At 50.9% G+C, this 13,569-nt stretch overlaps 1 protein-coding gene across 1 annotated transcript in view; it reads right to left on the bottom strand.

Moving 5' to 3' along the window:
- Positions 1-8,894: 8,894 nt before the first annotated feature.
- Positions 8,895-13,569, bottom strand: part of LOC146195771 (uncharacterized) — a 74,466-nt gene continuing 69,791 nt past the window's right edge. The window contains exon 7 of the mRNA XM_084596859.1: positions 8,895-8,954. Coding sequence (XP_084452985.1) covers positions 8,895-8,954 — 60 coding nt within the window. The remainder of the gene's footprint in view (positions 8,955-13,569) is intronic.

Raw genomic sequence — 13,569 nt, 5'->3', positions numbered from 1 at the left:
GTCGCCCGGCGGAGACCTCCACGCTTCAGTTCGCGCCGTCGCGTGCGACGCGGCGGCGGCGCCACCATCGCTTCATCACGTGATATGTGACGTCACGCCAAGGATGAAGCGGCGCGCGCCCACCGTCGCATCAGTCTGTGCCCGCAACCGCGCCCGCGTCTTTGCTCCGGGCGTGTATGCGGTCAAGATGGGGAAACAGTTTAGACTTGATGTTGTGTAGAAATGCTCAAAGACAATACAGAATAAGTGACGTGCAAACCAAGAGTCATGCATTTACGGACCATAAGAGTGTGTTTGTCGGGCTGCAAAGAATAAAGTACGACGATTAACCTAAAACGACGTCTCCGTTACTTAGCCCTATCCACACTGAGGCAGTTGCTTAACATGCTTCGCATCCACAGGGCTTAACCTTGATAAGCCTCCAATTTTTTGGTTTGGTTTAGTTTGCGGGGTTTAACGTCCCAAAGCGACTAAGGCTATGAAATACGCTATAGTGAAGGTCTTCGGAAATTTCGACCACCTGGGTTTTTTTAACGTGCACTGACATCGCACAGCACACGGACGCCACTCCGTTTCGCCTCCATCGAAAGGCAGCCGCCGAGGTCGGGTTCGAACTCGGGTACTCCGGCACAGTAGTCAGGCGTCTTACCACTGCACCACCCCGGCGGGGCGAAATTAAAGTTTTTATATCCCGCAGGATCATAACACTGGCAGCCCGGCCGGTGGCGATGGTATGCACAAACTGGTCCTCCGAACGCCGCAGGATCTCCCAGTCCTCCCAGGTCTTCAAGTAATAGTAAAAACATTTATTTTAACAGAGGAGTTCGGGGCGCGCAGGCCCCTGGGCCCCCGCACGGCCCCACTACACTCAAACGTTCATGTTCCGGCGGTTCATGACGTCGGCAGCTTGGTCTGTGGCGGTCTTTTGCCGGACTTGGTCCTTAGAGCGTCTTCAAATGATCTAGGCCAACACCACCTAGACTACTAACTCTAGGTGGTGTTGTCAAGGCCCCGCGGAGGAGGGTCCACCAGGCAGAGGGAGAGGATGTGGAGGGAAGAGGGAAATAGGTCTGGGCAGAGGGGAGAAGGAGGAGTGGGGAAGGAGGGATGGTAGTGGGAAAGGGTAAGGTGTGAAGGAAGAGTGTGTGTTTGCAGTCTGCGCCATAGTGTTGCGTGTTTATTGTCTAGGAAGGGGTCGGGTGGGGGTACAGTTGGCGCAAGGCTCTATAGGCCTGCGTCAGCTCGCTGTATGAGTGGATGCTCTCCTTCGTAAATCCCGGGCGAGCCCAGTATTCTAAAAGCAGTGACGTGGACTCGGCCTCGTGCAAAATTTAGAATGGCTGTTTTTGAATCTGTTAAAATGTACCGGGCTTCCGTGCGCGTTATGGCTAATGCAATGACAGCTTCCTCTGCAGCTTCTGGGGAGGTGTCTGGGGATAAGGTAATGTGAGGAGAGGGGATGAGGAGGAATCTATCACGGCTACGCTCGCTTCATGAGCCGTGCATGCAGCGTCCACCCATACTGCGTCCGACTCACCGCCATATTTTCGGCGGAGTGCCTTTGCACGGACTCTGCGGCGCTGATTATGGTATACGATCGATGCATATTTTTCGGGAGTGGCTTAATAAGTAGTTCTCGGTGGATGCGTCCAGAAATAGAGAGAAGGGTTAGGCCATTAGCCGGTATCTTGATTCCAAGGGAGTCTAAGATATACCATCCAATCGAAGTTTGCGTAAGTCTGATGTACTGGGTCTGTCGGTGGGCCTCCACGAGCTCCCTAATCGTATTGCATAGATCAAGGCCTAGAAATCGGTCTGTAGATGTGTTGAGGGGAAGGTGAAGTGCGACCTTGTATGCCTTGCGGATCAAGACACCCAAAGCCTTTATGTCGTGTTTGGACAGCTATAGATACGGAGTAGTGTAAAGCACACGGCTGAGGATGAAGGCATGGATGAGGCCACAAAGGTCGCTCTCCTTCATGACCCAATGGCAGGCCGAAACGCCGCTGGTGAGGTGCAATATCGCGCCTGTAGCTTGTCTGAGCTTTTAGGGTGGTTGTGCTTTTACCATTACTCTGGTTGTGTAGGCCCAATACGCAGAGGATTTAAATCTGCGGTACTGGGCTCCCATTCACTTCAATAGTAATAGGGGATCGGAGGGAATGACTGTTCCTGGGGCGGATGAGGAGCAAAACACGTGTTGGGGTAGGTCGTGCTTCATAACACACGAATGCATATTTAAAATTAATAAACATAGGACAAAGAAAGAAGATTGACGCAGGAGCTGACGTCCTGCGTTCGTTGTACCAATTGACTAACAGCCCGTCTCTCTACGCCATCGGAACACATGTGCTGACGTTTTTAACGAGAGCATGAGCTGAAGCCGTAAAATAATTGCGGAGATAAGAGTGCACCCCGCGCTACCGGCTTCTTCGCTGCACAGCCCTGCTGCTGTGGTGGCCGATACTAATGCGAGGTTATATGCTAGTAAATTTTGTGCCGCTCCTTATGGCGAAAATGGTGCCCTTGAATAGATTAACAGAACGCTTCGAGCTAACACTGTCTATGCATTAGCAGGCGCACAAATGCCTTCTGGTCATTTTTCAGGGCACCAATTTTATCCCGAGATTAGAACGCAAGCGGGCCTGAAAGGGAGTCCCGTTTGAAGGATGCCGTCAGATGGTGCGGTTGAAAAATATTCTCTGACGGTATTTTGAACCTGTTTGCAGTTTCATCTGTTGTTAATCATGCGTATTTCCTGTTTTGGTCATTTGTCGCCGCTCATGTGAACGTCTAATGTCTAATAACCCGTTTTCTAAACACGACGTCTTCGGAACCCGCGGACCTCCGCAACTCGTTTACCGAGCATTTCGCGGCCTTCTTTTCGTCACAAGGCTTCGACCAGGAGAAGCATTTTCAAGAAGCTGTCGGCTCCTTGTGTGGGCCTCTTCCTCAACTTCCAAAACACGCATGTTCGGCACTTAAGGAGCCGGCAAATTTGGAGGTAGTGCGTCGTGCCTTAGACGCCATGAACCAGTCGACCGCTCCTGGTCCTGACGGACTTGTAACCGGATTTAGAGCGCAGCCCTTTGGCGTCCGTTCCTGGGTTTCGCGTCGGCGTCGGCCTCGTAACCAGTTCCGCCCCCCTTTCATCCCCCCAGCGCTAGCAGCGACCGACTGATACCGCTGGATGCCGCTGACGCCGCTAGAGAGTCAAGATAACGTGACTGCATAGAACACCGTCGCCGCCATGCAGAAAGAGAGGGGAGGGTCCTCCCCCCCCCCTGTTCCTGTGTGGCGGATAGGGTGCTCTTCAGTTGCCGACGCGCCGGTTATCTCACGTAGGCCCCGGCACGTCGACGAATACATGACCACCTTTCCACGGCTAGACCTGGTTCTTGGCGCTGCGGAAGCGAGGGTATCATATTGTTTGCGTCGGCATCGGCGGCGTTGTCCCTGAAACCAACTCCGCAGCTGGGGTTGACTCACTATCGGCGTCAGCAGCATCAGTCAGTCGCTGCTATCTCTTCCCTCCTCCCTTTATCGCGTTGTCCGCTTGCTGCGCGCGCTTCTGCCCCCATCGTTTGCCGCTGGGTGTACACGCCGCCCCCCTTCCCCCTCTTCCTGCGAGTCTCCGGTTGTCAAAGCGCCGGCTCAAACTTAATTCCTTTCTTCGCTCCTCCTCCAATGCAACCCCTGTGCGGTGGCAATCAGAGAGCCAGATCGGTGGCGGCGGATCTGTATATGTGCACCGCCCGAGCCGAAATTGCCGCTGCCGTTCGCCACTGCGAAATTATCTGCCAGTTCTTTCTGAGCCATGAGCGAGACGACCGCTGGAAGTCCTCCGCCTGCTGCTGCTGCTGCTAAACGAGCTGCCAGAGCAGAGGCCCAGCGCCGTTGCCGCCAGAATCCAGAACAGTAAGCGAGGCTGAAGCAGAAGCTCCTCTCCGCCGTCGAGAAGACCCTGCCGTTCGCACCGCCGAAGCGGAGGCTCATCGCCACCGTCGAGAGCAACCAGGTGTAAGCTAGGCTGAAGCAGAAGCTCATCGCCGCCGCCGAGAGGGGAGTCTTTGTTAAAGGAATACGTGTGAAAAATAAAAAAAAAAATTCTGTGATAGCGCAAACATGTGTTGCTCGATTTCTTTGCCTCAATCTATCGAAAAGGTGAAACAGCTTATTTGCTGCGCTCAAATTTCGCATTAGGAAGTAACGTAATCGTCGGTAATTTTTTTATTCTACTTTCTTTGATATCCTCGGTCCTTCTTTCCTTAAGCTCGTAAATTGTTTCTTCGAGAGCGGCACCAAGCCACCCTAGTTCAGTGTCGGCCGTATCGTTCTAATACCGAAGGAGGGCATGACGCCTTTGAGTCCCTCATCGTGGCGACCGATTACCTTCCTTAACACCGACTATAAACTTGTAGCCACATTGCTGGTCCGTAAGGTGCGAATCTACCTTCAAGACTTGGTTAGCCCATACCAGTCCTCTTCGGTATCTGGACGATCGGTGTTCGCTACGCTGACACTGAGGAGAGACGTCTTCTATTACGCCTGTACCAAACGGATCACTGGAGCTTTTGTTTCCTTGGACCAGGCAAAGGCCTTTGACTGCGTAGAACATGGTCGCTTGTTCGCCGTGCTCCGCTCATCTGGTATTCCTGACCAATTCGTTCAGATCCTACGCGGCCTTTACACAGATCGTAGCAGTGAACTAGTACTGAATGGCCTAGTTGCCGGCAGCTTGCCGATTACGCGGGGAGGGCGTCAGGGGTGCCCGCTCTCGCCGGTACTCTTCATACTTTCGCTCGACCCGCTGCTGCGTAGGGTCGCCGCGGACAGGCGTATTCGAGGTTTTCTATCAGTAGGACAGGAGACTGTCGTTGTATCTGTATACGCGGACGACATTTCACCTTCGTGCGTGGAAATGACAGCTTCATTGTTTTTTTGAACATCTTTTCAGAATACGCAGCTGTATCAGGAGCGCAGCTCAACCCGAAGAATAGTAACGCTCTCCGCTTCGGTCAGTTCAGGGGTCCTTTAGACGGCGCCGTACCGTTTGTGGACGCAATGTGTTTACTTGGCGTGCTGTTTGAGCCAGGCGGAGTCTCCCACCCCGGACAAGGGACGTAGTTCTCTCGCGAGCCACGCACGCCCTTTCTCACGCAGCGCGTTTCAACTTCGCGCTCGATGCTAAAGTTAGTGTCGTCAAAACACGAGCGTGCGCTTTCATCTTTTATGTGGCGCGTATCGCAACCATCCCGCGCCTGGCGGTGAACAGACTCGCGTCCTTTATAGGGACTTTAGTTTGGGATGGCAGGACAGCGCTAGTGCCCGTCACATCCTACACCTTCCGAGGAGCAGGGGAGGCCTTGGCCTTCCGTGCATCCCGACAGTGGCTCGAGTACTCACCTTAAGGCTGGTAGAGAGGCTATTAGCTGACGAGTCTTACCCTGGTCGCTCGCTCATCCTGTACTGGATGAGCACGGCGCTTCGTGTGCTTACACCCGAACAATACCTCGGTCCCCAAGCGGACAGACGTCTGCCGTTTTACCGCGAGGTTGCCGAGATAAAGTCGACTCTCGATGCAGACCGGTCAGATGTTTATGGAGGCGACCGACCAGCGATACGCATCAGCGAATTAGTAGCCGTTCGCAGGCTTTCAGCTGATGAGTAACGAGAGACTGTTGTACGCAGATGGCGAGCGTGGGAAGCTTGTCGGCTGCCGACTGAAGTGCGAGATTTTGACTGGGTTAGGCGCTGGGGCGTCCTCCCCACGAGACAGCGCCTTGCCAGATGGGGTGTTGTACCCAATGACCAGAGTGCCAACTGCGGTGCTCCCGAGAGCCTCGCGTATGTTTTTTTCGAATGTGTAGTTGGAAGAACAATGTGGCGGCTCCGATATAGGATGTTTAACGTCCGCATGAACCCCGGCGTCAGGCGCCGGCGCAGCCCTTTTGAATACCTTGTGTTCAGTATGGTTCTGTTTGTGTTGTGGCGTCGCAGGTGCCTCGCTGAGGCGCGCCGAACTCCCGCCCGAGCAATGTACCCAGCCTTGCAGAGGCTACGCCTCGTCGTCTGGAAGTATCTGTCTGGACAGTTAGAAACTGACGGCGAGACGCGGTTACTGCGGCGCTAGCTTACCGCATATACCAAAATTGCAGTCGAGATTCGGATCCCGCGTACCGATCTCTCGTTTAGGCTCCAGGTCACCAAGGTCTCCAAGGGAATGAGGCAGCCGACGCCGCCGCCCGCGCGCTTTCTCTCCGGGCATTTCCCACGGGACCCGACGCGGACCAGGATTTTGATTTCAGCCCAGTTTACAAATTTTAAGAAATATGTGAATATTACAGATCTACGCACCGAACTCTTCCCACCCCGTGCAAAGGGCTGGGGAAGGCTAACGAGCGGGTGCTCCTGCGCCTGCTCACCAACACAATGTTGTGCCCGGCTACTCTAAAACATTTTGATCCGCAATTCGACGGGCTGTGCTCGCACTGTGGGGAGGTGTCTGACACCTACCACATGGTGTGGACCTGCCAGAAAAAACCATCTTTGCCCCCTATCCCCAACCCCAACCGATAGAACTGGGAGGCGACCCTGTCCGGCTGCTGCACCCTAGAGGCCCAAAAAGTCTAAACGCAGCGCGCCCGGGCTACGGCAAACGCCAATGGAGTACCTGTCTAGGCATCCCACCTAGTGTACATACATCTATGTATTATAATAAATGTTTTCACCACCACCACACCACCCACACGCGATTCTATGTTGTACGAGGCAGCAGACTTGAGAAGCCTGTCGTCATTTATTAGAACCCTCCTCGTTTATACAGTTTTCCCCTCTCTGGGGAATCGTTATTTTTAGTTTATTATGAACATGTAACTTATAGTGTTTTGTATAGTGCTTTGTTTTGTGCGTAATGTGCGTTTTTGTATGTATATATGTACCCAATAAATTCTCTTTTTGTGATGGTCTTTCAACCGCACCATCTGACGGCGTCCTTCAAACGGGACTCCCTTTCAGGGCCGCTTGCTTTCTAATCTCGTGATAAAATTGGTGCACAGATTCCCTGATGGGAGGGGGGCAGGCGGGTTGCCGCCGCTTGCGGCGGGGGCTAGCCTGCCACTGATTGTTATCTGTTGTATGCCGTCATTGCACCCGCCACCGCTTCGGTGGTGATTAACGATGGCTGTTGTTGCGGCGTGTGTCTTTCTCTCCCTCTTCTTTTTCCTTTCTTGTCTATTTTCTCCTCTGTCCGCACGAGGCAGCGGAGGTGGCTGAGCTACAGTGCCAGTAGCAGGCCCATGCATTTTCATTTCTTTCTCAGTCTCTCACAAGCCGCGGAATCCACGATATGCAAGCTTTTACGGAAGGGCAACCCATTACCCCTGAAGAGCTGAAAGACGGCTCCTGGATTACTCCATTCAAGTACCAGGAGCTCTACCGTACGCCTAATGCCGCTGGCCCAAGCGGCAGCGGTAACACCGATGGTGACGGCGTCTCGGCGTCTCGTCCGCATCGGGGAAGAACGCCGGCGGAGACAACATGAACGCTCAGGCGGATAAACGGCAGACAAAGGCTAGGGTGCCATTCATGAAGAAGATCCAGCTCCCACAGCTGCCTACCGATCATTTCAAGGTTGTCTTCAGACCGCAAGTCCCGATCGACTCCCCTCTCAAAGGAGGGGCCACTCTACTTCAGCCGATTGGCAGCGCAGCTGACATCAAGGACGCCCGAGTGTTCGAAGAAGATATTGCCAAGCGACACCCAGTCAACCAAACGATTACTATCAGCACCCCAAGCAGTGCTCGTGGAGAAGCCTATAGGAAAGTAGTGGCCTTTATCCTCAACGGAAAGACGTACCCTGTCAAAACTTACGTACCAGCTCCGGATCTTTCTGTCAAGGGCATAGTACACAATGAATACAGCGGGGATTCGGACGAGCAGCTGAGACTCAACTACAGACATATGAACCCGGATGTTGATGTTATATCCGCAAGACGGTACGGGAAATTCAACCCCACTGTTGTCATCGTGGCTGGTACGGCGTTTCCCAGAGTGCTCCGGTATCCTGGAGCCCTGCATAAAGTGGCTCTGTTTCTCAACAGGGTGTAAGCATGCTTCAACTGTAGAAGAACAGGACATAGACAGGACGTATGTCCCCAAACTAAAAAAAAATGACATGCCACCGATGCGGTGATAACCACCCGCCACCCCCAGAAGACCAAAAACCGACCTGCAAGACTCAATGCATTGTATGCAAAGGGCCCCACAGTACAGGCAGCAGCAACTGCAAGTTCCGCTTCGTCAAAGGCAGAACACCAGAGAGAAGCGCCAAGAAGACCGACAATGACAATTCCCAACAGCCAAGAGGAAGACCAGGGGCCCGGAACGCAGCTGGCTACCAGAGAGACTCCTCATCTTCTTTCCCGCCTCTGCAAAGGCATAGGAGCAAGTCCAACTAAAGCACGAGCCATTCCAGACGTAGGTCAAGGGACCCCAGCCAAAAGAGGGACTCCAAGAATATCTGAAACGTCGCGGATGACAAGAACATCTCCTGGAAGAAAGAAGACAACGATGATAAGGTGAGGAATCAGGCAATAGTTACTGAGAGGCTTCTTTCACGCATAGATAAACTAGAAAAATTCGTCGAAACACAAACAAAACTCATTCAATCCCTCAAAAGTGAAAAATCTCAAAAAGAGCTAGTTACGCAAACTTCAGATAACCCACCGATGGAAACAGATCACGTCTCCCCAAATAAGAGACCGGCGCCAAATGAAGAGGTGGAGACCTCTACCGCTAAGATAAAGATTGAAGAATGCTCTCAGCGGAGTGCCCCTAAAGTCCCGCTATCTAAAAGAATGAATGAGATAGAAGAGCGCTTAAATGGCAAAGTGTCAGAACTTGCGAACTCCATTGCTGGCCTCGGACGTTGGCAGCAGAAGGCCACGCAGATTCTGCGAGAATTTAAGATTGCGCATGAGAGCACAGATCAGCAGATTAAGCAGTTAGGATCGGTACTGCATGGCGTGACGGGGCAGCAGCAAATTACCGTATCTCCATCCGGCGTGGAGGAGACAGGCCAAAGTAAAACATGGATTCCGCCAAACGAAAAATAATTACAGTCTGGCAGTGGAACTGTAGGGGGTACGCACGGAAGGCCAACCTACAGATCCACATCGAGAACACCACTGTCAAACCAGACATTATCGCACTACAAGAATCCTCCAGAGTGGCTACTCTTTCAGGCTATGTTGCCGTTACGCAACTGCGTACTAGCCGCAGATATCCAGCAACGACTGTACTGGTCAAAAGGGACATCAACTATGTGCAGCATGAAATTGAGGACGTAAACCTAGATTATATGCTTGTTGAAATCATTCCCGCCGAGAAGGGACAGCGGAGCACGTACGTCCTCAACGTCTACAGCTCTCCCAAGGATCACACTCAGGAAACAAGTAAACTCCTAGAGACAATTGTGAGAAAGGCCAGAAGGAATCAGTTTATCATAGTTGTGGAATTCAACACCCATCACCCTGAATGGGGTCACCCGAAGTCTAATGGTAAAGGCACAGCGATACTAGGGAAGATTCAGGAGCTGGGCCTCACGCTACTGAATGATGCTACCAAACCCACGAGAACCGGCAACAGCATATCGAGGGACACTAATCCTGATCTGTCACTAGCTCGAAACGCGATCAATCGGCTCAATACTGGGGAAGACCTTAACAGCGACCACTATATTCTCGCCATTACAATACAAACCAATTCACGTAATAAGAGGGCATGGAACTAAGCACACCGACTGGGAAAAATTCAGGAAAGACAGGGAGAGTAATGCGCCGTGCAGCATCTCGGACTTGGAGAAGTGGGTCCAGGATATATGCGTAGACGCCCTTTAGCACACCAGTAGCATAGAAACGGACGGGGAGCAAACCATCATCCAGGCTTGCGCACATGTGGGAAGCCAGACACGAAAAAGCAGAGAATTAATCGGAAGCTCAAGTTACGCATTGCACGGCTTGAGAAGGAAATTGGAGAACACGTCATTAACCTTACACGCCAGAACTGGTATCAGGTATGCGACGAACTTAACGGGCAGCTTGGAAACAAGAACACGTGGAACCTTCTCCGCCACCTTCTTGATCCAGCCCAGTCCAAGACAGTCAACAGAAACGCTATAGACCAGATCATCCATGCATATCCCGGAAGCGTTGAACAATTGTTATCGTCACTACAAGATAAATATGTAAAGTACAGCAAAGTTGGAGATTTGTACCCGGACTACACGGGACGCGAAAACCGAAATCTTGACGGGCCTTTCTCGGACACTGAGATCTGGGCCGCACTGTCTCAACTCAAGACAAAATCTGCGCCTGGACCAGATAAAACTAATAATAAGATGCTGCTGAACCTAGATCTAAAGTCGGTCACAGCGCTCACGGATTACTTGAATGAGTGCTGGGAAAATGGTAGCATACCCCAGTCCTGGAAGCACGCCAAGACGATTTTTATTCCAAAACCTAACAAGGTGATAAAATTCGATAACCTAAAACCAATCTCGCTTACCTCGTGCTTAGGCAAGCTAATGCAGCATGTTGTGATTAATAGACTGCAGGACTATGCCGAAGAATACTCGCTTCCACCACACCATGGTGGGCTTCAGAAGGGGACCTTCTACACAGGATGTCATGCCTCAATTGTCACATGACATCATTAAAAGATCTAAAAAGGTAGATACGCAGGCTATCGTGGCCATCGACCTAAAGAAAGTATTTGACAATGTCTCCCATTATACTATACTAGAGCACCTAAACGAAATTAACCCTGGACGAAAGGCTTACAACTACATCAAGGCCTTTCTGAGTGAGCGCTCGGGGAAACTGCACGTGGGCAATGTGAAATCCGACTCGATAAAGCTGGGAAACAGAGGCGCCCCTCAAGGGGCTGTTCTCTCTCCGTTCCTCTTTATTCTGGCATTAATCAAGATCCCGGATATACTCGTCAAAATACCAGGAGTGTAGCACAGCCTCTACGCGGATGATATTACGGTGTGGGCCACTAAGGGCTCTCATGGTGAAATTGAGGCCGCTCTTCAAGCAGCTGCAGACGTCATCGATAAAGAGGTCAGTAGAGCGGGCCTAGAATGCTACCCTTAAAAATCGGAGCTTATCATCATCATCATCATCAGCCTGATTATACTCACTGCAGGGCGAAGGCCTCCCATATTTCTCCAATTAACCAGGTTTCGTGCTAGCTGCATCCATTTGACCCCTGCGAACTTCTTAACCTCATCTGCCCAACTAAGTTTCTGCCGCCCCCTGCTACGCTTTCCTTCCCTTGGAATCCAGTTTGTTACCCTAAGCGACCATCGGTTATTCTTTCTTCGCACCACATGTCCTGCCCATGCCCATTTCTTTTTCTTAATTTCCACTAGAATGTCAGTAACTTGAGTTATTTCTCTGACCCACTCTGCATGCTTCCTATCTTTTAATGTTAATCCTACCAGTTTTCGTTCCATAGCCCTCTGGGGTGTCCTCAACTTAAGTAGAACTCTCTTGGTTAGCCTCCACGTTTCCGCCTCATGGGTGAGTACAGGTAAGATGCAACTATTGTATACTTTCCTCTTGAGCGATACCGGTAAGCTGCTAGTCATAATCTGCGAGTACTTGCCAAATGCGCTCCATTCCAATCTTATTCTTGTTATTTCCTTCTCCGGATCTGCGGTTACTACTTGTCCCAAGTAGACATATTCGCCTACTACTTCCAGTACTTCGCTACCTTATGTAAACTGCTGTTCCTTCCCGAGGCTGTTGAACATTACCTTTATCTTCCGCATATTGACTTTCAAGCCTACCTTTCTTCTTTTCCTGTCCAGGTCATCAGTCATTATTTGCAGTTCATCTCCTCAGTTGCTTAGCAAGGCAATGTCATCAGCAAATCGCAGATTACTGAGGTAATCTCCATCTACCCTGATCCCTAACTGCTCCCATTCCAAGTCTCTGAATACTTCCTCTAAGCAAGCTGTGAATAGTACTGGGGACATTGTGTCTCCTTGCCTAACACCTTTCTTTATGGGAATTTTGTTAATTTCTTTACGCAGAACTATGGTTGCTGTGCAGCTACTATATATCTCTTTCAGCACTTTCACGTAAGGCTCGTCTACCCCCTGACTTCGCAATGCCTGCATCACCGCCGAGGTTTCAACCGAGTCAAATTCTTTTTCGTAATCAATGAATGCTTTGTATGAGGGCTGGTTATATTCCGAGAATTTTTCTATCACCTGATTGATGGTATGGATATGATCGATAGTAGAGTACCGTTTCCGAAAACTTGCTTGATCCTTTTCTTGATTGCAGTCAGGTTGTCCTGATTCTATTAGCTTATAGAATCTTATAGTGTTTCATAAAGGCAAATTAAATGCGCCCTTGACGACAGTAATTATACAGGGTGTGGAAGTACCAGGTTAAAGAGATCAAGATCCTGGGGCTCAGGCTGCAAACAAACTCTGGAAACGCGCCAGCAATCAACAAATTGAAATGTGCGGTTCACCAAACAGCCAGACTAATACAAAGAATCCCTAATAGAAAACGAGGCATGAAAGAACACGACCTCTTCAAACTCATAGGCGCCTTCATCATAAGCAGGATTACATACTCTCTCCCGTACTTAAAACTCCAAAGAAACAAAGTTGAGGGAATCGACGCCATCATTAGAATGGCTTACAGAACAGCAATGGGCCTGGTTCGCTCGACTCCCAACGAAGAGCTTCTCAAACTCGGGGTGCGCAATACCTACGAGAAACTCAAAGAAGCACAACGAACTGCCCAAATAAGGCGCCTATCCAGCCCGCCCGCCATACTTGAAAGATTAGGTATTGAGGGCGAACCTCTAAAGTGATCACAGGCTGCTTATCGCGCGCTTGTGTGCGGCTAATATTACTCCACGAGAAAAGGGTTGCTGGAAATTAAACACGTGACATCTGGATGACGAGCGTGTCCTGCAGGAAGTTGTCACAGTTATAAAGCGTTACGTCTCCCCTAACATGTATGCAGAAAGCTGTAATATGAAAACCTCCATCAAGATTTGCATCCAAGAGTGGGAGAAGAAGATGGCGCGGGAAGAGAGAGAAGAAATCCGAATAGTCTCGGATGCCATCATCGCGCTATCGGCCCCATTTTCTCAGGGACTGAGCATCCCCGTGATGTTGGCCACCCTGCGTAAGGAGCTCCATCGTCTTCTTATTCGGCGCTGTGACAGACTTCGCGCAACAGCACGCGTTGAACGATGGCAAACCGAGGCATGGTGTTCCCGTCATCTGCTACGCCATCGCCTTGCCAGAAAGAACGAAACCCTCTCTGCAGTCGAAGATCCACTCACCGGCTATATTGTTACGGGCCCTGGGCATGTCTTGAGTTTAACACGAGATTTCTACATCGAACTTCATGATGCTGAGCCCTGCATCCTCACATCGTTCCAGCCGCAGGTAGAAACTTTCGCACCTAACCTGGATGACACATGGCTGTCGTCTGAAGAGCTACACACAGCCCTAAAACAGATGAAGCCAAATAG

This window comes from Amblyomma maculatum, chromosome 3, assembly GCF_055883805.1.
Source record: "Amblyomma maculatum isolate TAMU_Amacu chromosome 3, ASM5588380v1, whole genome shotgun sequence".
NCBI lineage: Eukaryota > Metazoa > Arthropoda > Arachnida > Ixodida > Ixodidae > Amblyomma > Amblyomma maculatum.
Note: the sequence above shows the minus strand (reverse complement) of the source record. Positions and strands in the feature narration are given on the sequence as shown.